This window comes from Vicugna pacos, chromosome 7 (assembly GCF_048564905.1).
Source record: "Vicugna pacos chromosome 7, VicPac4, whole genome shotgun sequence".
NCBI lineage: Eukaryota > Metazoa > Chordata > Mammalia > Artiodactyla > Camelidae > Vicugna > Vicugna pacos.
In genome coordinates, this window is record NC_132993.1 from 4,362,023 (window position 1) to 4,387,074 (window position 25,052).

General features: G+C 39.1%; 1 protein-coding gene across 13 annotated transcripts in view; it reads left to right on the forward strand.

The window, feature by feature from the left end:
* KMT2C (lysine methyltransferase 2C) overlaps positions 1–25,052 on the forward strand; it is a 235,008-nt gene that overhangs the window by 175,260 nt on the left and 34,696 nt on the right. For 9 of the 13 annotated variants that reach the window (XM_072964111.1, XM_072964116.1, XM_072964115.1 and 6 more), the window contains exons 26-39: positions 633–763; positions 3,633–3,813; positions 6,768–6,872; positions 8,231–8,368; positions 8,550–8,582; positions 8,683–8,832; positions 13,579–13,711; positions 13,934–14,148; positions 15,789–15,862; positions 17,017–17,199; positions 17,584–19,485; positions 19,908–20,197; positions 21,473–23,289; positions 24,384–24,495. In XM_072964111.1, the coding sequence (XP_072820212.1) occupies positions 633–763; positions 3,633–3,813; positions 6,768–6,872; positions 8,231–8,368; positions 8,550–8,582; positions 8,683–8,832; positions 13,579–13,711; positions 13,934–14,148; positions 15,789–15,862; positions 17,017–17,199; positions 17,584–19,485; positions 19,908–20,197; positions 21,473–23,289; positions 24,384–24,495 (5,464 nt within the window). The remainder of the gene's footprint in view (positions 1–632; positions 764–3,632; positions 3,814–6,767; positions 6,873–8,230; positions 8,369–8,549; positions 8,583–8,682; positions 8,833–13,578; positions 13,712–13,933; positions 14,149–15,788; positions 15,863–17,016; positions 17,200–17,583; positions 19,486–19,907; positions 20,198–21,472; positions 23,290–24,383; positions 24,496–25,052) is intronic. The other 4 variants (XM_072964117.1, XM_072964118.1, XM_072964124.1 and 1 more) reach the window with 1 other exon arrangement.

Consider the following 25,052-nt stretch of genomic DNA (forward strand, 5'->3'; position numbering starts at 1 on the left):
CTCTGATTTTAAGATTAGCGTATTTATGAGCATATTCATAGATAGTCATATTTTATCAGCATGTGTATACTACAGATAACTAATTGGCAGTAAATCCCTGAACTTGGGATTGCTGGATTGAAGGACACACAGTTTTAAAAAGTCTTTTGTTGGATATTCACAATAAACTCTACAAAAGGATTGTACCTGCTAGATTCCCATTAGTAGCGTATGAGTACCCATTTCTCCGTACTCATTAGCGAGTGTGTATTTCTTTTTTCAATCTTTAACAAAATACTGACTTTAAAAACAGAACAACCAAGTTTCTGCCTTGCGAGTAAGGAAATGCTAAGAAACAGTAGGAAACATGCTGATAGTGATATGAAATGAAAAGTTTTTATGGTATTTAAAACTTGCTAAAACTTGCATTGAAATCTTTTTGTGGAAAATCATGTTGGTCAAGTCATTATGCTGTATACCTTAAACTTATGTTTTGTTGTATATTACATCTCAAAACTGAAAGAAAAGAAAAAACTTGTTTGTTCATTTGGCTCTGTGGAACTGTGTGCTGTTGGTCAGCTGTGAAATTGCCGTTGGTGGGTTTACCTGAAAAGCTAAGAACCGCGTGTTTATGAGTATGCCTGTTGTTTCAGGCTGGAGTGAGCAGCTGCCAGACACGCTAGTTGATGAATCTGTTTCTGTTACTGAAAACACTGAAAAAATAAAGAAGAGATACCGAAAAAGGAAAAATAAACTTGAAGAAATTTTCCCTGCCTATTTACAAGTAATATTTTACTTTATATTATGTATTTATTAATGAGAGAAATGTAAAGTGATGTTTTGAGTTTTGACAACCCATTTTGTTGTTTTTGTACATGTTTTCTTTGTTTTGTTTTTAATTAGTGATCATAAATCCCATTTTTACCTTACAGGGGCCCCTAAAAGTTACATTGACCTTTTCTTGTGCTTTGATACCTTTCACGAAGTTCTTTTTTATCCCAGTTTTTCACTCCTAAATATTTCATAAGATAGACGAGGGCTGTTAGCGTTGAGAAAGCTCCTTCCTTCAAGGCAGTCACACTTACGTGCTCCCCTAACCCAAGTCTGGTGGAAGCCCCCTCTGCCAAGACAGGTTACAGTAACTGTGTTCACTGAATGAAGATGGGTCTTTAAAATCAGCGTCCTGGTTTTGAAACACCACTCTGCTACCAGACAGATGTGTGTTCTTGTTCTATTTAATATCTGTGTGCCTCGGTTTTCTCATTTATAAAACTGTGGTGATACCTGCTGCACAGAAAAGTTGAGAGATTAAGGATTATGTATATAAAGTGCTTAACTCTGTGCCTTACTTTTTTTCCTATCTTTAATAAATGTTTTATTTTCCTCTTAATCCCATCAGATACCCCTTCATTACAGCTTTGTACCCTTAAAAAATACATGACAGCAATTTTATTGTTCAGGAAATAGACCCATTTACTGTTCAGATTATCTTCAGTTGCATCCTTTGTGGTGGTGTCTCCTGTTCCCTTCACCTCCCCCCTTAATAGTCCTTCCTGGGAGAACTGAGTAGATGACACACCCTCCTCCTCTTCCTGCTGATCCTTCTGTTTATAAAGTGTAATCTGTATTTAGGAAGCTTTCCTTAGTTTTTGAATGAAAGTATGAAAACTGATCATTTCATACTTTGTCCAAAAAGCCTTTAAAAATAGTATATCTAATTCCCTGATTACTGTTGTAATCTTAATCTTTTGAGCTGGATTGTTTCTTGTGGTGTGAAGGTGTAATTCCCCTGGTGTACATCAGTAATATATAGCTTTTTTTGATGTAAAGAAAGCTTTTGTAGTGGTTCTGTTTCTTGGACATCGTATGACTTTTCACCAAAAAATTGGGAATATATAGTGATAAAAACCCATTAGGAATTACAGTTTTTCTAGTTTTTCTTTGTTAATCATAACAGTGTCAAGATAAACTATAAATAATTGTATTATCTGCCTGGTGAAAATATTTACGTGGTCTACTCAGAGCTGGTGGTGCTGCATGGCCGTAGGAACCTCTGTAGTAGATCCAAAGTCTCCAGGTTCTGGGCATCACTGAATATCAAGTTAGAAACCATGTGGAGCCACACCCTTATGTTAACTGCATGAAATAAAAAGCTACCAAATTAATAAGAATGATACAGTGTTTGATAAATACCACTGAAGTCATCATGAGTCACATAAAGAAAAAACTTGCTAATGGTGGTCTCAGATTTATACTGAAGGCATTGAATAAATGATCTATAAAGTTCTAAGATGCTTTCTTTTATTTAGCATTTTTCCTAATGATAAAAACATTCCTGGTATAAGAAATAAATTGCCTTCTGTCCAGTGATTTATCTTTGTGAATTTTCATATTCCTTTTTCATAGTGAAATAACTTGTTCATTAAAAAAATGTGAAAATTTCAAATCAAATACTCATCTCCTCTACTGGACTTCACATACCTCCTCCTTTATCCCTTTTCAAAAGTGAACAGCTCACACTTTATCCTCTCAGAACTTTTTAAATAATTTATTTTTGCATAGTCATAATAGTCTTGGTTTGTATTTTATGTTTTACTGGACATATCACTCAACTTTCTTTATTACTATATTTTAAAGCTTTTCTTTTAGAGCATGGTTCTACGTCCTTTTTAAAAAAATGATGTGTTTTGTAGTCTGGGTGTTCATTTAGTCATAAGCTTTTTGACAGACATTGAGGCTGTTTTCACTTTCTGGTATTATTAAAAAAATGCTGCAGCGAACCTTTTTTGTGTATGTATATTTAGCAATACTATATTAAATGTTGGTGGTTACTGCAGAATTGCCCTCTACCAAGGATTCCTTTTCCAGACAGACCACATCACAAAAAAAATAGATTAAAGCAGAGTTTTGGGGTTGAAGTAAGTGAAGGGTGTCCCCAGGGCTTCCCTGGGAAAGATCCTAGAGTTGTAAGGAGCCCAGCGTGACACAGCGATCCCTCAGTGGAGAAGGTAGATTGAAATGGAGGAAAGTTCAAACAAAAAGCCAAAAGCCTTTAATAGCAGTAGATTTGGTACGTACAGTTTGTGGTTAAAATGACTATAAAAAACCCTTTCAGATTTATAGCGTGTGATGTCTTTAATGTTGCAGCATGAATCAGTGTGAGATCACTAACTCTACATGAAGTGTAGAAATGTTAAAGCTGTAGGTCAAACTCTGTGCTACCCTCTGCACATGGTCTGTAAATATCCACAGTATTCATGAAGCTTCAGTTTTTCTCATAATATGAATTAAGGTGCCACAGTATTGTAAAGCTATCATTTTTTTAATTTATTTGTAGTGTGATCTGGAATTAAATCATACTATAGTTGCTAGAAACACATTTTGCAGAATTGTGTGGTTGTAGTTGCATAATTTTATTTGTTTATAGTAAAACTTTAAAAATCTTTGAAAATAAGGAGAGTCTGTATAAAAGTATTGACAGGGTATTTCTATGTTGTTTATATTGCTTATTTCTGTGTTCAACTTCGATATTGTTAAGTACTAAGCTTTTCTGTTATTTCTGCCTTCTTGTCAAAATGATTGCACAATTATCTGTTGGAATTTTAGAATTGTATAACAGTCAGTCGTTTTCATATGTGCTTATCTTTGTCTAGGAAGCTTTCTTTGGAAAAGATCTTCTAGATACAAGTAGACAAAACAAGCTAAGCTTAGATAATCTATCAGAAGATACAGCTCAACTTTCATATAAAACAAACATGAACACAAATTTCTTGGATGCTTCCTTAGATCCACTACTTAGTTCATCCTCAACTCCAGCAAAACCTGGAACTCACGGTATGTGCAGTAAATCACAGATGTTTCCTTTATCACATGATACTCATCTTCCTTTTAATTAAACCTTTGAAATGATTTACTTAGGCCTCATATGCATTTTAAGAATCAGCTTTTGAAGTGTAGCTTGCATTCAGCAAATGCAACTATTTTAAGTGAAATGGTCTGTAAGATTTGGCAAGTAAATTTATCTGTGTAACTACTACCGAATCAACTCTGATGAGTTGCAGAGGAAGGTGTTCAGTTTACAGTTTGCTGAAGGTAACATAAGGGAGTGTAATTAGCCATAGTTGGTGAGTTATAAATATTAATAGTCTTGAACTTAAGGTAGATTTTTGTTAATTACATAGTCCAAAGAAATTCAAAAAAGGGAAAAAGAGTCCTGTGGTTGGGAACAGGCTGATAGACTGTGTTGATAAAGTGTGACACTGCTTTAGGTCAGTTACTCAATACTGATGGGTTGGGCCAGTAAACCTCTGTTGGAGGAGGGGGGTGTCTGGTGCACTGCAGGTTATTTAGCAGCATCTCTGTCCTCATGACATCATGATGATCAAAAATGTCTCACATATCCCCTGCAAAACTGCCCTGTATTGAGAACCACTCCCGAGATACAGTGACTGTGGGACTACTTAGGATCAGAGAAAGGTATGAGAGCTTAGTGTTTGTAACGTAATGGTAACGTCAGCAAGGCTCTCACCGTTTAACTAGTTTGGTATCTAAAAGCTGTCGTCACAGGATACCCCCCCCTTTGTATTTTTATCTTACTTTTAATTATAAGTTTAATGTTCTTTTGACTAGCTTCCTTTTTGCCATTGAATTACAGTGGGTACTCAATTTTATAAACTCAGTTTGGAAAATAATCTTAAGGCAGCCTTCCACTGAAAGATGACTTTTGATATATTAAGTAGTTATAGCATCATTAAATTGGCATTATCCTGGATTGAAATACAGGCTTTTATTTTTTATTTTAACTTCTTGAAATAATTAGAAGCAAAAATACCCCCATTATATGCATGCATGTGGCTGTGCTTATAAGAGAGAGGAAATTGAAGCATGGGACTAAAGGCCATGCTTTTTGTTTGTTTCATGTTAGCAATATTTTCACTTCAGTTCTGTTTTAAGTACTTACCTGCTCTCATCCACATCAATATGCTGTTAAAATAATGCATAGTGAAGGACTTCTCAGTCCTTCAAAGGGTATCTTGCTATGAAGAATGTCTTATAAAAATCTTGACTAGCCATTAAAGACTTATATAGAAGTTAATTAATTGCACTTGAGTTTTTCTAAGGAAGAGAACTGAAGTTGTAAAGAAGATATATTGTGACAGGAAAGACAATATATGCTATTTTTTTTTAATTTGAAGGTTTTTTTCCACAAAACTTCTAAAGGAAGACTTTTTAATGATAAAGGAAAAACAAGAGGATGAAATAACACCCATTTCAAAACCTAGGTTAAATGTAATGTTCTGTGTAGCTGAACCACTCCTTTGCCTTTATAATGGGGAATTTTAAAGTAACAGCTGTTTTTTTTTTTTAAACACATTTTATCCAGTGTAGTCCATTATATCAATTTTAGTGACTTACTGATAAGATACAAAATCTCTTCTGGTAGGGGTAAACTTTTAGAACATGGTCTTAAAAAAATGTTGGTTATAATTTGATTAGTAGGATTCCATTGCTTTAAAACACACAAGTACACACACAAGGAATTACCCAGGATTTTAAAATTTCAACTGCACTGTTGTCTAGAGAGTACATTATTGAAATAATTTCATTTCATAAAAACTTTACAAATATTTGGACATGCAAAACTCAGGTTAGCTTTCAGTTTGAAAAATTGTAGTGTTTTTATGCGTGTATAAATTCTGTTTGAGAAGTATATGTTTAATGGGACAGACTATTTGTGTTTCACAGCAATATTTGATCTAGAATCTAGAGTATGAATTTTATGTCCTCCTCTTCTCTCTCTTTTCTTAAGTAAAAATACAGTCAAAATGGATTAGAAATTTCAAATGGTCCTTAACTTCAATGACTAATATAATTACTAAAGATTGTTTAAGTATTTTCCTACCTGATCAGACCAGAAAACCTTGGAGTTCTCCTTGACCCTTCAATATCTCACATTCCACATCTGATACATCCACAAATTTGTCGCTGTCTTCCAGTGATATTCCAGACCAACCACTGCTGCCACTGCAGTGCCAGCTAGCACCCCCTCCCAGCTAGCACCCCCTCCCAGCTAGCACCCCCTCCCAGCTAGCACCCCTCCAGCTAGCACCCCCTCCCAGCTAGCACCCCCTTCCCAGCTAGCACCCCTCCCAGCTAGCACCCCCTTCCCAGCTAGCCTGCTGACTGACCCATCTGCAGTCCTGCCTGTACTCCTTACCCCTCTCCACCAATCTGTTCTGCACGTGGCAGATAGCAGTCACATCCTCTCCTAGGCGTCAACCCTCCAACGACTTCCGTTACCCGGTTGACCCTTGAACATCAAATGCCCTCTTACATGAGGATTTTTTTCACTAAATGTGTACAGCATTCCTAAGCAGTCCATGGTTGGTTGACTCTGCAGACGTGGAAATGGGGATGGGGAGGGCTCACTATAAGTTACATTCAGATTTTTGACCATGTAAGGCTTGATGCCCCTCTCCCCGGTGTTGTTTATGTTATTACCTTTATTGTAGGTTTTTATATTAAATTTTACTTTATTGTTAATATATGGCAGCCACAAAATCAAAACAGTATTAATTTTTAATGTTTTCTTATTCAAAAAGTTGACTGCCTTCTCTATGAAAAATTCCTTGGTTTAGAAGTAATAATCTTTTTATAATTCTGATACCTCCCTCAGCACCTGCTATACTCTTAAAAGTATTTAGTAAACGGTTAGATGAGTGAGAGCGTTTTAGAACTTACTGGCTAGGAAAATAGACTCACTAAGTATTTTTACTCACTGTGCTCAGGTACTGCTGATGACCCCTTAGCTGATATTTCTGAAGTCTTAAACACAGATGAGGACATTCTTGGAATAATTTCAGATGACCTTGCAAAATCAGTTGATCATTCAGGTATATATGAATGCTATTTGCCTAGTGTCTGTTTTGTGATGTGAGAGGTTTATGTGTGTGAAACAAGCTTAGTCTTTTTCTCTGAAACTGAAAAAAGAAATTTTTTTTTTTTTGGCATTGTCAAAGAACTCATCATTTTATTTGATCTACCTTGGCCTTCCTGTTTAATAGAGAAATAGCAAGTTAGCAAGTTAGTTAATTTCCGTTGTCTTTCTAATTGCATCCGGTTGAAGGCTTGTTGCCTTGAGTCCTGCTGTATCTTATTTCTTCTTTTGTTTGCATTGCCCCTCACTCCCGCTCATGTGGTAATCATCCATTTTATTTGGTTTGGGTCTTGTAGGTCTTGATTTATGCACTTTCCAGGTTGAGAGCTCACCTTTTCCATTTGGTAAGAAATTGAGCAATGGATGACGGCTGACTAGAAGTAGTCTTTTTCCCCCCCATAGTGATTTCAGCTGAAACAACCTGTAGGTGCATGTGTATTTGTTTTATAGTGCTAATTTGTCACTAATCCATACCTTGCTTTTCCCTCTGTGTGTGCGGCTAAAGCATGGTACAACTGTACTGTGCTTTGGATGACTTTCTCTGTAGTGTTCTTTTTTATTTTGAACGAATGAATGGTCTTATTTTTGTTAATATATAACTTGTAGTATTACCCAAGTGTTCTAGAGTTCAGATAAGAGCAGACGAAGTTTTACTTTTGGATAATATTGAGAAAGCATGTTAAAGAAAGTAGATGGTAGACCATGTTTAAATGTGACTTTTGCCTAAAAACCAGTTTATATGAGATAAAGCCTGTTTTAAATATAATCTGTATCTCATTTGTGAGTACAGAATATTTCAAAAATACGATCTGTAGTAGAAATTATTCACAAAAGGATAATTTTTACTAAGCATTAATTAACAATTTTAGCACTTTCCATTAATTTGTGTGAAATTTAATTGTTTCACAAACTGCATGTGATAGTTGGACCATGCATTTGAAATCAGTTTTCCAAGTTAAAGCCGTTACTTGTATGTTGAACATTGTGTATTGATTCTTGGAGATTCCTGTCTTAATAATATGATGCTTAGTTTTTCGTGTGGAAATTAGCAATTTAGAACCAGATGTGCTCTTTTGTTCCTCAGGAAATGTATTTGCTTTGATTAAAATATAACTTTAAGGGGGACCTAAGTTTACAGATACATTGTGCCTGATTTTTACTGATTGACTATCCGGATGGATACAAGAATCCAGATTAGTTCAGAATTACAGGCTTTTTGTTGCGTATTTTGATCCTGTGTTGTGCATTAATGCAGGTGTGTAGTGTCATGAGTATTCAGAACTCACGTTTTATCACTGTGCCTTGCTCCTCTAGCTGGAATGGATATCGGTCCTGTCGCTGATGATCCTTCCTCGTTGCCCCAGCCGAGTGTCACTCAGAGTTCGCGACCGTTGAGTGAGGAGCAGCTAGATGGAATCCTCAGTCCTGAACTAGACAAAATGGTCACAGATGGTAAAATATTTGCCCTACATCTAGGTTTTCTAAAAGACATGAGTAAATATGATTTTCAAAGATTTCTGCATGCTTACTTATAATTTAACTTCTATTCTGATCATTTCTATGTCAAATGCAATTTTGTTTGCGTATATTGAGATGGTAATTGTTAATGTTTCCATTTCTTTTTTTATCCTAGGAGCAATTCTTGGAAAGTTATATAAAATTCCAGGTATTTGTGTTCTGATTTTTTAGTTTATGAAAATGGCATTGCCTATGCTATGGCTCTAACAGTCTTTTGCTCTTGTGGTCATTACAATTTTCTCTCGTAGAGCTTGGAGGAAAGGATGTTGAAGACTTGTTTACCGCTGTGCTTAGTCCTGCAACCACGCAGCCAGCCCCGTTACCACAGCCACCGCCTCCCCCTGCACCGCAGCTGCTGCCCTTACACAGCCAGGGTACGTCGCCTCTAGAAAAGTGTCGTAAGTATGGTTCTGCAGTGTGTTCACTAATGTGAAATTCAGCCCCGTCCCTTAACAGCAGTGTATACAAACTGACGGGAAAAGTCCTCTTTTGTAATGATGGAAAAATACTCATCTCTGAACTTATCTCAGTTACACACCTGGTATCCTCTGGAAATCTATGATTCACTTCATGACCAGAATGCTTTTGCTCGCTTTATTGGCAGTGCCAGTTTTAACAGTGCCTGCATTCTTCCCTTCCCCTGTCTCAGTCCTAGCTCACTGTCACTCAGTCTTTCCTGCAAAAATGTTTGGAGAACTGCTGCCACTCCCCTGGCTGCCTTGGACTCATTCATCTGGTCTCAGTTTCACTGTCGCTCCTCAGTGATGAACAAATCGCCACCTTAACAGCTGTCCCCGTGCTTTTCATCAGTAGCAGGTGGTGCAAATATGAGTGCCCGTTTGGGTAATTGTAGTTTTCCTTTTTATTGCGAGCTCCTTGGAGGCTGGGGCCACATCTGTCTTCACTGTGTACTTTGCCACACACAGTATATGTCCTCAGAACAGCCTTTCAGAGTAAACCACCAGCCTTTCTACCGCTGTTGACTGTGACGTTCCTGTTTCTGTGAAAATTAGCCTATGTTCTTTGGCTCATTTTCTTCTACCTGCTTGGAACTCATTATAAAATAAGTTGAAAGCTTTACTTTCTCCTTCTTTCTGGAGAGCTGCAATCTGATAGCTTAGAATCAAAGTTTGTGGGAGTAGGGAAGGAGATAGTGTTGCAGATTTGGCATTTTCCTGTAGGCAGGAGCTTGGAGTAGTCCTGTGGCGGTGCGTGTTGATAATTTGAGCATTGGGTCATTTCTATGTATCCTGTTGTCGCTGCTTCACGATTCTGTACAGAGTTGAATAATGATGTTTTTATACACTCATACACTGTTTTCATTGTAAGTGCTGAAATGTGCAAATAATTTAATATTATCTTTACTACCAATTTGGTGTATACATGAAAAATTCTATAATGCACATAATTAAAATATTTTAGTTTCATTTTATCCTCTAAACATGAATTTACCTTGATTTTTCCTAGACTAAACATAGGATTTACATTTGAATAAAACAGACTCCTCATAAGTGCTTCTTGCCTTAGTTGTTCCTATATGCTTTCTTAATGATTAAGAACTATTCAGTATTTCTCTTAATATATAAGTGTTTCCTGAAACTAAAAGTATGTATTTTAGAAATCAAATCAGTTAAGGATGCATTTCTTAAGTTTTACAATTGTTTAAATCATTTTACTGTGCAGCCTCATTTTTGAAAAGGTTTTGAGGGGATTTTTTTTGTTTGTCTGTTTTGTTTTGTTTTTTGGCTAGGTGCTTGTATGTAATACAGAAATGAATAAGGCTGTATACCCACAAGAACTTATAAGCCTAGTGTCATAGACGTTCAGGTGTGCAACTGATTTGTATTACACTGGAGCATAATTCACATGGAGCCTTAAGAGTCACTACAATTTCAACGTTCATGTTTGAAAGAATTATAATTCTAATTTAAGGATAAAGCATGATCAGGTCACATATAGGGTGACACACAGGTACTCAAGAATGGCAACTTTTAACATTTTCCAGAGCGAAGGGAGAGGGGTAGGTAGAAAGTGTTTAAGGAGACAAAGCTAGAAGGTGCACACTGGGGATAGATGGTGTTAGGCAGCTCTGGAAGCTGTGCATTGGCAGTTGGCCTTTTTCCTCCAGGTCTGAGGTGACCTGACGGGTTACGTGTTTTGGCACAGTAGCTCTGATGTCAGTAGAGGAAGTGAATTCGAGACATGAAGGGTTGTACTGACGCGTTGATTGCAGTTGGGACTGAGTGAAAATTTGGGTTCCATGTAAATTTATCTCCAGTGTTGAAAGGAGGAGATGGATTTGAGAGGCAGTAATGTTAGAATAAGTAGGGTTGTGCTACTGAATGGATGCAAGCTGTGAGGACAAGGGGGGTTGTGACGGAATTAGACTGTGTAAGTCAGGCTTGCGTAGAGGGTAACCAGTCATGCAGGAAACTAGAAACGGGGAACAAAGAAGACTCTGTGTGTGTGTGCGCGCGCGTGTGTTGTAGAGGATGGTGGCGGGCAGTAGTGGGCATAAAATGTATTTACTTTTAAGCCATTTTCAGTTTGTTAGAAAAGGGAGACAGACACACATTGTTGGGATTTACCGGGGATTGTAGTTGTTCAAAGCTATAGATGCAAATGTAGGAATCACCCGTGTAGTGGTACTGATTGAAGTTGTGGGAAGGGTGAGATTTCTTAAGAAAACAAACTGCCAGTAGAGTTTAGACACTTGAAGAAGTCTTTTTAATTCAGTGTAATGAGTTATTTGCTTAACTCCACTTATTTATATTAGGCATGCAATTACATGCTCCTTTTCATCCCCTCTTTTAAGGGTTAGGCGAAAGTGAAAAAAAAAAACTGAGATTGAAATAGTGAGTGAGAGGTATAGGACCTTAGAAATGATGATCATTAGACAGATTGTAAAGTGGGGTGAGTGCTTGAAAGACATTGTTTCATTGGATTATAAGATTGTTGTGCTCTTTAGTAGAACAGTTTAATGGGAGGGGTGGGAATGGGCCAGTGGCAGAGGGTGATGTGGTGACAGTTCTACAGAAGGTCAGAACGTGGAGAAGGGAAATTTCCAGAAGGCTGACAAGAGTAACTTGGAATTACTTTAAGTGAAAGTTACATGAAGTGACTTTTCCATTCTTTCCATGATTCATGCCATGAAGAAGATAGGACCAGGTTGGGGAGATACAGTAGACTTGAGGTGGGAGTAGGGAGACCAGCTCCTAATTAAAAAAGTAATACGGGGAAAACGCTTTACATTTTGCTTGAATAAGTAATTTATTGAATTTCTCTGGGTCTTTTTGCATAAATGGGGCTACATGGAATAACGCTTTTTGCAGGGTTATTGTGAGGACCAGAGGGTTAATTCACACATGTAAGGCCTTTAGAACAGTGCTGGGCGTTCGGGAAAGTGCTGGTCGGTGCTGGCTGTTATTCTGGGGTAAGATTGCAGTGTGGTTGCATCGCGGTTACAGTCGTCGGCGCTGAGAGAGAGCTGCAGGCCGGGCCACGTTCTGCTTACCAGTAAGGAAGCTTCTGTGTTTCCTAGTGACATTTGATAGTTTTCAGTAAAGTCTCATATTCCTTAATGGAACCTGCTTTTCACTGAAGTTGGAAAGAAAGGTAGCATTCTGCTTGGAATAAATGCAGAGATCTTGCTCCTTACTCTAATCCCTGGAGTGAGCTGAAGTGTCCTGAGACGCTCCTTGTGGAGCTCAGATCCAGCGGGCCAGTTCTGCCACTTCGCAGGGCAGGCTTCAGCCTGGAATGGCTCCAGGACCATTGTCCTTGAGACAAAAGCCTGAGAACTTGCAGGCAGTCGGCCCAGTGTCCTCGGACAGGAACTGGAGAGTTAGTTGTAATAGAGGGTCTGGTTTAGCTGAAAGACATTGTACAACGTGGAACGTTCTGTGAGCAAGACACTCTCTTCGTTACTCTTTTTCCTAATTGGGTGGCATGTGGCCAGACTAGGAGTTCTCCATCATTCCACCAGGTATGCCAAGTATTAACCAACTCTGCAACTGTGTTTCATTTGTGTAATTTATTGGTGATGTAGATCTCCTAATATTGTTCCGAGTGTTGTAACAGTAGAGGCCATGTGTTTATTACTTGCTGAGTTGGAAGGCTTTTCTCCCAGTTTTATTGAGATACAATGGACATACAACACTGTGTCAGTTTCAGATGTACAGTGTAATGATTTGATGTTCATCATGAAATGATTACCACAATGAGTTTATAGAGACAGTTTTTGAAGATACACAGAAAAAAGTCATCCCTCCTCCACTCCCCCCCCCCAAAAAAACAAAACAAAACAACAACAAAAAAACACTGCTTGGATAAGGTCGGTTGGCTTATTTCCAAGTAGTTTAGAAGAGTAGGAAGTCACCATAAGGGTTGGAGTTACAAGCTTGAGGAGAGTTACAGGGAAACACAAGTTGGTCTTATTATGGTTTGCTTAATAATGTTTGTTTAGAAAGAAGATGAAAAGGTATTTGGAGCTTGTGAATAAGCTGCAGTGAGAATTACAGTGTAGTTGGGGCTGAAACTGCAAGTAATGCAAGCGAGGTCACAGTCAGAGTGGATGTGTCTTTAGCAGTATTCCCCTAACTGATGATGGTAGATGGAATACCGCTTGTTGTTCCAAACCACTTTAGAGAAAGTACCGATTTAAGAATAATGGGTGGTTTTTTATATAAGGAGCATCTGTTTGTAAATTTTGATTGAAGAAGAGAAAGAGTATTTGATAAAACTTACTAGCGTTTGTTGAGACTCATTCTTTTTGTAGAGTTAGTCTGTACTGCACGCTTGCTGGGAACACACAGCATGCCAGTTACGTTACAGGACACCTTCGTTTTATAGAAATAGTGATTGTTCTGCTTCTGGCAAGTAGCAGAATTAAGATTCAAGCCCAGGGCTGCCAGACCACAACACACATGCTACTTGCAGTATACCATTACGAAGTAAACAGAATCACAGAGACCAGGTTTCAAAATTTTATAACTCGAACTCACTCTTTAAACATTTTATAGTATAATATTGTGGGGGAAATCCTACCTTTAAGTCATTTTACAATTTTTCTTCAGAAATATTTCTGTTACTTTAAAATTATTTTTAGTAATATGCAAACTGAATTATTGTTTTCCTCTTTCAAGATGTTTTTTCTCGGATGCCACTCATGAATGGCCTTATTGGACCCAGTCCTCATCTCCCTCATAATTCTTTGCCTCCTGGAAGTGGATTGGGAGCTTTCTCTGCCATAGCACAGTCCCCCTACACTGATGCCAGGTATTTTAAAGCCTTCCCTTTCTATGGAAACTGAAATCATTTTTGTTATCTAAATATTAATTAGTCTAAGTTATTGTGCACAGTGTTAGTAGTTAACATTTATTGGAATCTTGAGTAAGAAATCATCGTTACTTTGTAATAATAAGTTTAATGAAATTGTACTTGACCATAGTATTTTGAAAGTTATTTTCTGCTTATGAAGTAAAGTTGTTTATTTGCCAGGGATAAAAACCCAGCATTTAATCCAATGGCAAGTGACCCTACCAGCTCTTGGACCTCATCGGCTCCCACCGTGGAGGGAGAAAGCGATACAATGTCAAACGCCCAGCGAAGTACACTCAAGTGGGAGAAAGAGGAGGCCCTGGGTGAGATGGCGACAGTGGCTCCGGTTCTCTACACAAATGTCAATTTCCCCAACCTCAAGGAGGAATTCCCTGGTGAGTCATGGACACTCACTGCTTTCCATGTCACCAGCTTCCTGCTTGTGTAATGACAGTTTTATTTTTGTTTTTGTTTTTGTTTTTTTTATTTCTTACAACCATAGAGAGCCCGTTTATCGTCACTAATTTTTATCTAGTGTGACTGCACGGTGTGAAAACTCCCTAGGTATCTAGAAACATCTTCCATTTTCTTGCTCCTAAGCTCTGTATCCATTTGCATATCTCCCAAAAGTTAATTTCAGTTAATGAAGTGACTTTAGCTCCTAGCAGTCAGTATTGTGTTATGTGTGTAATTCTACAAAAAAAAAAATTCCTAGAATAGAAGCTTACCATTTAATCGGAAGTATCAAGTTAGGCTCAATCAGACTCAATACTAAGTATTGTTCACTCTGAAACTAACTCAGTATTATCTCCTCTTCTCCCCAACTGTCCAGCCCATTTGAAAAAAAAAGCAGATGGTACAGTGGTACCATTTTTGAAAGTTCTGATTAACCAGAGGATGAATGAAATATCACTTATAGAATATTTGTAAGCAAATGCTGATTTATTATCTTGAGTTCATGTTGCAAGACAAACTGGAATTTGAAAAGGGCATTTAAACTGTCTTGCAGTAGTTTCCCAGCTGTCAACACATGGTTCTTTCAAATTGCTAGAGGGGTATCTAGAAAGGAAATTTTTAAGGATGACCCCTGTCTTTTTAGGTGCTTTTTTGATTTGTCTCCCTTGCAGTTCTTTATTCTACATAGAAATAGTACTACCCTATCTAACAGTAGAAATCAGTGGTTTAGTGCAGAGATGTCTGTTAAAGCAACAAACACAAGTATTTTATTTTAAAGCACACTTTTATTTGCTATTTAAAGATGAGCATGTCTAGTTATATTAAGTCACTTTGTGTCGGTATAAATTGTCCTTGGGGTACAGCTGTAATTTTTCATTTTTGTTTTTGTTTTTGTAATTTTTAAATAATTTTCTTTGACAAATGTACTATGTGATTCTAGAACCTCATGAAATATCATGTTAAGGCTGTTGATCTATCAACTGATTGCCATTCTTACTGGCTTTTTCAAAGTTTTTTTTTCTTTTGTATTTGAATATGGGCTAAATCATTTCTACATTTATTGCTGACTGCTGATCTCATCCAAACTTCATTTTGTGTACTGTCTTGACATTGAATTTCATAGGAATGACTTGACATCATTGCTTTTCCCTGTCTTTGTTCTGCACAAATGCTGGTGTGATGCTCATTTTTAATAACGATTGCTTCTTTTGGTCAAATGGACAGGCTTCTCTTGAGCACAGGTGTTCCCAAAACTTGTAGCTTTGGTTCTGGTAGCATCTTACATGGTTAAGGGAATATATTATATTTGGCTTAACCTTATCTTGGCTGCTGAGACCTTTGATTTAAAACCTTGCCAACCATGCAAGTGAGATTGTTAATAAAGCAACACTCCATTCAGAAACTGTTTGGCCTACTGTGTGCCAGGAACTTTATACTGTACAAGAACTAAGTATAGGACTCTTAATTTATGAAAATACAGATAGAGTAAGTATAACTGTTTGCAGTTTGTCAAACTTTTTATTAAGACACGCCATTACTGTGGTTCTGTAAATTTGTATACTGTGTTTTTCTGTTGCAGACTGGACTACTAGAGTCAAGCAGATTGCTAAGTTGTGGAGAAAAGCAAGCTCACAGGAAAGAGCACCATACGTGGTATTTAAAAAAACTCCTATGTTATGTCTTAAACACAATACTGCAACTTTATTGTCTTAGGTTAATAAAAAGATTTTCCATTGCAGAAAACGAATGTTTATATTGTACAGCTAATAAACAGTTTTGGTTTTTTAGTGATTTCCTCTCTCATCATGTCTTAATATAGAGGTTGACATTTTTGTAAGCTAGTTACTAGAACCCAGGATATTGAAGATTGAAATCACTTATTCTAGGAGCATGGTTAATTCATTTGACTTTAAAATTATTTTATCTCTTTGAAGGAGTACTTAATTTTGACACTTCATTAGTGAGCCTCAGATTCTTCCACAATAAGTGCTTTTGTATTAGTTTTTAGTAGAGAATCTTTGTGTATCTTGAAAGGGACATATCTAGACACCTTTAAGGGACTTTTGAAACATGGAGTTTGCCAGGAATTACTGTGATGCTTTATAAGGTTCACAGTTCAGATGGTGAATTGTTTTCTCCCGAAGAGTCAGATTACGATTGTCAACTTGATCCAAATCCTTACTTTCATTTTAAAGCATATTAAATCTATATTCTTGTTTTGGAAAACATGTGCAGTTGTTTTCTGTGTTGATCTTCAACACCCACATTACCAGTGATGATGACGACTTGGATAAAGCAAAAGTGGGGGGATGAGGAACGTGTTGATAATGCTTTGTTTCGTTTAACCTTGACTGGCAAAGATAATGGCAGGGTATTTTTAATATTTCTCAATGATTTTCTTTAACGTTAAGCTTCAAATTCCAGATTTTAGAAATGGAGGGTTGATTTGATTATTTTCCTTTTCTCTAAATAGAGAGAGAGATTAATTTTCCCTTTTTTTGAAGCGTCTGTTAAGAAAATTAGGATTGAAAATAATAGATTACGTCTGGGTTCCCTGGCTTGGTTCAGATAGAGAGATGGAAACATGTCCTCGGTTGATCCGTGCTTTACAAGGAGGACATGGCGGGTGGTGTCCTGATCCATTCACATGAGAGGCTATAAGTTCTCAACTATTTTCAACTACTTAACCTGACTTTTTTCTTTTTGCTTTTATATGGCAAAGTTCATCAGTTTTATTTAATTTTTATTTCTTAAAACACATTAATGTATACTAGGAGGTAATTTTCTTTTCCTTTTTTTTTTTAAAGCAAAAAGCCAGAGATAACAGAGCTGCCTTACGCATTAACAAAGTACAGATGTCAAATGATTCCATGAAAAGGCAGCAGCAGCAAGACAGCATCGATCCCAGCTCTCGCATCGATTCCGATCTTTTTAAAGATCCACTGAAACAAAGAGAATCAGAACATGAACAGGAGTGGAAATTTAGACAGGTATGTGTTTTGGTTTTTTTGAGACTTCGCCTTTTGAAATTGCATTTTTGCTTTCTGAGAAAATTGCTGCTTATGTCATTATTTCAGATATAGTTCTTATTCAAGTACAAAAATCTGTAAAAATTGTCTTTCTCAGTAAATGTATATTTAAGTTGATTTGGGAACGTTTTAAGAAAATATTATAAACAAGACATAGCCCTGGACCTTAGGTATACTGTGATGAATAGCAGTCTTCTCTGCGAATTTATCATCTGATACAGCAGCGATCTGGTAGCTGATGACATCAAACAAGTTGATGTTCTGTTGCTTTTCTCTCCTTCACCCCCCACGACAGCTGTATTCTTCCTTGACCATGTAATTGCTTTTTCTTTCCTATTTCAACAGCAAATGCGCCAGAAAAGTAAGCAACAAGCTAAAATTGAAGCCACCCAGAAGCTGGAACAGGTGAAGAGCGAGCAGCAGCAGCAGCAACAGCAGCAACAGCAGCAGCAGCAGCTGGGCCCTCCGCCACTCCTGGGGCAGTGTGGCTCAGACACCCCGAGCAGCGGCGTGCAGAGCCCCGCAACCCCCCAGCCTGGCAACGGAAATATGTCTCCTGCACAGTCGTTCCACAAAGACCTGTTCACGAAGCAGATGCCCAGCACCCCTACTCCTGTGTCCTCCGACGATGTGTTTGTAAAGCCGCAGGCTCCACCTCCTCCTCCAGCCTCCTCTCGGCTCTCCGTGCAGGAGAGTCTGTCGCAGTCTCAGGCTTCTCAGCCGCCTTCCCCGCAGGTGTTTTCACCTGGTTCTTCTAGCTCCCGACCGCCATCTCCAGTGGATCCTTACGCAAAAATGGTTGGTACCCCGAGGCCACCTCCTGGGGGCCATGGTTTCTCCAGAAGAAATTCTGCTGCCCTGGTGGAAAACTGCGCCCCCTTGTCATCGGTGTCTCGGCCCGCTCCGATGAGTGGGACAGCAGCAAACCGGCTGCCCCCGGTCACAGATTCGTGTTCTTCCTCCACAGCAGGCAGTGACCCCTATGCAAAGCCTCCGGACACACCTAGGCCTGTGATGGCAGATCCATTTCCCAAACCCTTGGGCCTACCCCGGTCTCCTATAGTTTCTGAACAAACTGCAAAAGGTCCTCTAACAGCTGGAACCAATGACCACTTTCCTAAACCATCTCTTAGGACAGATGCATTTCAAAGACAGCGGATACCTGACCCATATGTGCGGCCCTTGTTGACACCTGCACCTCTTGATGGTGGTCCTGGACCTTTTAAGACTCCACTGCAGCCTCCTCCATCCTCTCAGGATCCTTATGGGCCAGTGTCACAGGCACCGAGGCGATTGTCTGTTGACCCTTATGAAAGGCCTGCTTTGACACCAAGACCTATAGATAACTTTCCTCATAACCAGTCAAGTGACCCATATAGCCAGCCTCCCCTCACTCCACATCCGGCAATGAATGAATCTTTTGCCCATCCTTCAAGGGCTTTTTCCCAGCCTGGAACCATATCGAGGCCGACATCTCAGGATCCATATTCCCAACCTCCAGGAACTCCACGACCTGTTGTGGATTCTTATTCCCAACCCTTAGGAACATCTCGCTCTAATCCAGACCCTTATTCTCAGCCTCCTGGAACGCCCCGGCCCACCACGATTGATCCATACAGTCAGCAGCCACCCACCCCAAGGCCGTCGACGCAGGCAGACTTGTTCGTTACATCTGCCCCTAATCAGAGGCATTCTGATCCATATGCGCATCCTCCTGGAACACCAAGACCTGGAATTTCTGGAGTTCCTTACTCTCAGCCACCAGCAACGCCCAGGCCAAGGATTTCGGAGGGTTTTACTAGGTCCTCAGTGGCAAGACCAGTCCTCATGCCAGGTCAGGATCCTTTCCTGCAGGCAGCACAAAATCGAGGGGTGGCGTTGCCTGGCCCTCTCATAAGGCCACCTGATGCGTGTTCCCAAACACCAAGGCCACCAGGACCTGGTCTTTCAGACTCATTTAGCCGTGTTTCCCCATCTGCAACTCGTGATCCCTACGATCAGCCTCCAGTGACTCCAAGGTCTCAGAATGACTCTTTTGGAACAAGTCAAGTTACTCACGATGCTGCTGATCAGCCGAGGCCTGGGTCAGAGGGGAACTTCAGTGCACCTCCCAGCTCTCCAGTAAATTCCCAAGGCCAGCAGTTTTCTGGTGTCTCCCAACTTCCTGGACCTGTCCCAACCTCAGGAGTCACAGATACGCAGAATTCTGTAAATATGTCTCAAGCAGATACAGAGAAATTGAGACAGGTAAACAGGTTGTATATTCTCACGTGTTTTACATGTGTTATTTCAGAAAGCTATTTATTTCATCAAATTGATGTTAAGGTTTTTTTCTGTAGAATTTGTCTTACTGCAGAGAAGAAAAATGAAGTTGATGAAGGCAGCACCAGTGAATTAGGTTTCTTTATCTAGTTTCAGTCTTCATGAGTTTGTAGGGGAATTCTTAACTATGAAAGCTTCAGTTTTGTGATAGTTGTATGGCAAGGAAAAAGACCCAAATCATCGATTTATTTCTTACAGTCTGTTGAATTGTTAACTGTAACTAGTGTTTTACCAAATTTTGAAACATTAAGATTTTGTAAACATTACCATATTCACATATTGGAAGCATTGAAACTTAAAAAGCCATTATCAGAAATCCCAGTGATTTTCGTTTCTTTCCATTTCAGCGACAGAAGTTACGTGAAATCATCCTCCAGCAGCAGCAGCAGAAGAAGATGACAAGTCGACAGGAGAAAGGATCCCAGGATCCAGGAGCAGGGCCTCATCCAGGTCCCCTGCAGCACTGGCAGCCGGAGAGCATCGGCCAGGCATTCACTCGGCCTCCACCCCCCTACCCTGGGAACATCAGGTCACCCATTGTCCCTCCTCTAGGACCTAGATATGCTGTTTTCCCAAAAGACCCCCGTGGACCCTATCCTGATGTTACTGGCATGGGGATGAGGCCTCATGGATTTAGGTAATGCTTTTAATTTCATGCCGGATTTAAATTGCTAATAGAAGGGAGAATCAACTGAAATTACTCTTAATCAAGAATTATTTCCGTTTTTTACTCTTGACCCCTTCTTAATTCTGCTGATAGGAGGTCGTGGATTTGTTTTTAACCTCTTAGTACTCTACAGACTCTGAAAACAGTCCTTTGTTACTAATTGACTGCGATAGCGTTAGATTACATTCCAGCCACAATGAGGTAGTTTGTCATACCTGTCAGATCTCCAGAATGTGACTGCCTCCTGTGATGTGAGTGAAAACGGTCTTCTCCCCCGGCTTTTAATTTTAATTTACCTTGTATGTATTTGTGGAGATTTCCAAATGGAGAGGATGTGTTTGCTTAGGAACTTTCCATTCCTGACGATGAGATAGTTGTAAAGCTAGGGGCGTTCTTTTCTGAAGAGGCCAGAACTGTCAACGCCAGGTGTGAGCCCGAGCCACATTGAGGAGGCGGCTCTTCAGCATGTGCTGTTGTGTTTTCAGGCATGTTTTTTAATCTGATACCTCCCTCCATATTATTCACAGTCTCAACTTTATTTTCCTTTTTTCTTTCTCCTTACTTAAACTTTTTGCCTGTTGCTGCATTTTATATTTATTTGTAAATTGCCTTCAGTTCTTTCTAGAATGAGGTACAATGTGAATACAAATATTTCTGCAGTTAATTCATTTACTGAATCTTTACAGGGGACGCCTTTCATTCTGTGTCTTACTACCCCGTGCTCGTTCCTTTCGAGCATGTAGGTTTGTCTGTGCAGTCCTCATGCCTTTGCTTTCTTACATCCGGAGGCCTGTGAGTCTCTCTAGTACAGTTCATGAGACCTCCTACCTTTATTCAGACATCCCCCCCAAATCGGCTTTTTCCATATCCTAGCCTCCCTAAATATCGAAAAGAGAAATGGGCTCTTATTCACCTCGAGTAGTATGCTGATTTCTGAATGGTTGATTCCATCTGCTTGGTGGCTTTTCTTTGTCTTTGTTTATGTTGTCTCTTAGGTCATGTTTTTAGAGCTCAGATACGGTATTCATTATGGGATACTTAGCAAAAATTTATTTGCGTATAGATGTTTTATAAATGCTTACTAATGGTGATAATTTTGCTTTTGGTAAGTCATTTGTATTTGGCAACATTAATTTTGTATCTGAGTTTAATCTAAAAAAATTTTTTTTAAAAAACAAATCAGCCTAACTCTCAATTCAGTGTAGAACTTAATATTTTAACTGTATGCTTTTCCCCCCCTTTTAGATTTGGATTTCCAGGTGGTAGTCATGGTACCGTGTCAAGTCAGGAACGCTTCCTTGTACCTCCTCAACAAATGCAAGGACCCGGAGTCCCTCCACAGCTGAGAAGATCGGTATCTGTAGATATGCCTCGGCCTCTAAATAACTCACAAATGAATAATCCAGTTGGACTTCCTCAGCATTTTCCACCACAGAGCCTGCCAGTTCAGCAGCATAACATACTGGGCCAAGCCTTCATTGAACTGAGGCATAGGGCCCCTGACGGAAGGCCTCGGGTTCCCTTTGCTGCTCCTCCTGGCAACCTCTTAGAGGCTTCTCATCCAAGACATGGAAACTTCATTCCCCGGCCAGACTTTCCAGGCTCCAGACACGCAGACCCCTTGAGACGACCTTCCCAAGGTCTCCCTAATCAGCTACCTGTGCATCCAAACTTGGAACAAGTGCCACCGTCTCAGCAAGAGCAAAGCCATCCTGTCCATTCATCTTCTATGGTCATGAGGTCTCTGAGTCATCCCTTGGCTGGTGAATTTTCAGATGCCCCTTTGTCAGCACCTCCACCAGCTGAAACAGCATCTGATAATTTACAGATAACCACGCAGTCTTCTGATGGTCTCGAAGAGAAGCTCGATTCTGATGACCCATCTGTAAAAGAACTGGATGTTAAGGACCTCGAGGGGGTTGAAGTCAAAGACTTGGATGATGAAGATCTTGAAAACTTAAATCTGGATACAGAAGATGGCAAGGGAGATGAACTGGATACTTTAGATAATTTGGAAACCAATGATCCCAACCTGGATGACCTCTTAAGGTCAGGAGAATTTGATATCATTGCATATACAGATCCAGAACTTGACCTAGGAGATAAGAAAAGCATGTTTAATGAGGAACTAGACCTTAATGTTCCAATTGATGATAAATTAGATAATCAGTGTGTGTCTGTTGAACCCCCCAAAAAGGAGCAAGAAGACAAAACTGTGGTTCCTTCTGATAAACCTCCTTGGAAAAAATCCACAGTCACCAGTGAGATAAAAACAGAAGTATTGTCTCCAGATTCTAAAGGGGAAACCAAATGTGAAAGTGAGAAAAGTGATGAGGGTAAAGATAATGCTGACACTCCCTGCTCACAGGCCTCTGCACATGCAGAGGTGAATGGTGGGGAGAAGGCTTCTCTGCAGTCCTGTGATACGGATACACTTGAGAAAAGAACTAATCGGGAAACAGCTGGCTCCAGCACAAGTGTTCGTGGATCCACTCAGCTGCCCGCTGAAGACGTAATAAACTCTTGTGGTGTAACTGGATCCACTCCAGTCCTCTCAAGTTTACTTACTAATGAAAAATCTGACAGTTCAGACATTAGACCATTGGGGTCTCCACCGCCAACTTTGCCGGCCTCACCATCCAATCATGTGTCAAGTTTGCCTCCCACTCTGATGACACCGCCTGGTCACGTTCTGGATAATACTGTGAATTCTAATGTGGCCGTAGTTTCCAGATTAAACCATACATTCCCTCAGGGTGTGCAGGTCAATCCAGGATTCATTCAGGGTCAGTCAACAGCCAATCACAGTTTTGGGACAGGAAAACCTGCAAATCAAACTGTGCCTCTGACAAGTCAGTCTAGTACCAGTGGCATGTCTGGGCCCCAGCAGCTAATGATGCCTCAGACATTAACCCAGCAGAACAGAGAGAGGCCCCTCCTTCTGGAAGAGCAGCCTCTGCTTCTGCAGGACCTTTTGGATCAAGAGAGGCAAGAACAGCAACAGCAAAGGCAGATGCAAGCCATGATCCGTCAGCGGTCAGAACCGTTCTTCCCTAATATCGGTAGGAATTGCTTTGAGTTTCAGAAATAATTCCTCTGGGCATTGGGTGGTGTGTGATATGCTCACAGTATTCCAGTATTACAATGACATGTGGACTGAGCACTGAGGGCCATGTTTCCGCTCCTCATTCAGCTTGGAAATGAAAGTGATTTAAGAGTTTTAGATTCCTCCCAGGTTAATCAAGAGTTTCAGACCTTCTCAATTCTATTTTTTATGGTATTGTTTAATAGAAACAAGTCATTTTTTAGTTCTTTCTAACCGTTATTATCTTGTATTCTCTGAGTCACTGAAAGATGAATTTAAAGAAATTATGCTAGAAGTAAACTTCTTGCTGTCCTATTATGTTCAATGAATACTTCTCAATTTCTTTCCTATTCTTTTTTTTTTTTTTTTTTGGTCATAGCTGTTTAACTCATTTCTAATAGCTTACTAATTTTGGGGGGAAAACCTCACAAAACAGCAATACAGGAAAAATATTGTGCTTCTGAGAGAAGGAATTAGCAAGATACATATCTTAAGGAATGCTTTCTTCTAAACAATACAGTTCACCTCTGTCCTGTATATGTTACCATTTCCATCATTTTGGTCCATTTCTTTTTCATGTATATGCAGAGAGGTCCTTTCTCAGTAGCCTTTCCTTATTGCGAGAAATTGATACATTTTTCTCTTAAAGAATGATAACTAATTTAGTGAAATTCCTTGGAAACAACTGCAAATTCTCATTCATGGTGAAATGTTACTAAAGAAGCAATTCTGCTTAGCATTGTGAAAGTTTGGATGAAAGGAATTGCATTGCTTTAGATTATTGCTGTAATTTCCATTGTATTTGATAAGCTTCTTGTTTTGATTCTTGTAGGAGTAAGGTAGTAAAGCATGTTTCAATTATATATTACTCAGATGGGTTTAAATTCAGGTTGAAATTCTGACCATCTCATAATTCCTTACCTGGTATCGAAACCTATAAAAGTGATTATTAAATAATAAGGCATACATGTCTATGTATTACATAATGTTTGTGATAGTTACATTACCTCTTAGTGTCACTTGATTCAAGTACTATGAAATAAGTAACTTCAAAATATGTTTCTTCTATAGATTTTGATGCAATTACAGATCCTATAATGAAAGCCAAAATGGTGGCCCTTAAAGGCATAAATAAAGTAATGGCACAAAACAATATGGGCATGCCACCAATGGTTATGAACAGGTAGGTGAAGATCTTTCTCATTCTTACATCTCATACTTCCATCAAGAAATGCATGAAGTTATTACTAGTTACTAGAGAGGGCGCATAGTAACTCAAAGCCTGGATTGTAGGAATGAACAGTAAGCATTCAAATTGGCTGTGATATCAGCTGGATATGATCAAATGCAAAATGCTATACAGATGTAAAGATTACATTTCCATTATTTTCAGGGTAAACGTAATAAAACATCATAGAATGATTTGAAAGATTGACTTGATTAAGCAGGAAATCCAAAATATTTAAGTATATGTTTGTTTAAATACCTTTAGAATAGTTGATGCTAACTGAAAACTGCTTGGGACCGAGTTCCTTCACCCTAAACAGGTGAAGACGAGGAGATGAGCAGGAAAATAGACATGAAACTGTTCTGTGTTGAGAACAGAAGGTAGTTTATTTAAGTCCGTGAGTATTTTTTATTCTGTCAGAGGACATTTGAATGTTAGCATTTGGAAAATATATAAGCTGTTTCACAATTAGTAGAAAAATAGAAAGTTATGCATTAAAGAAGACTGTAAGA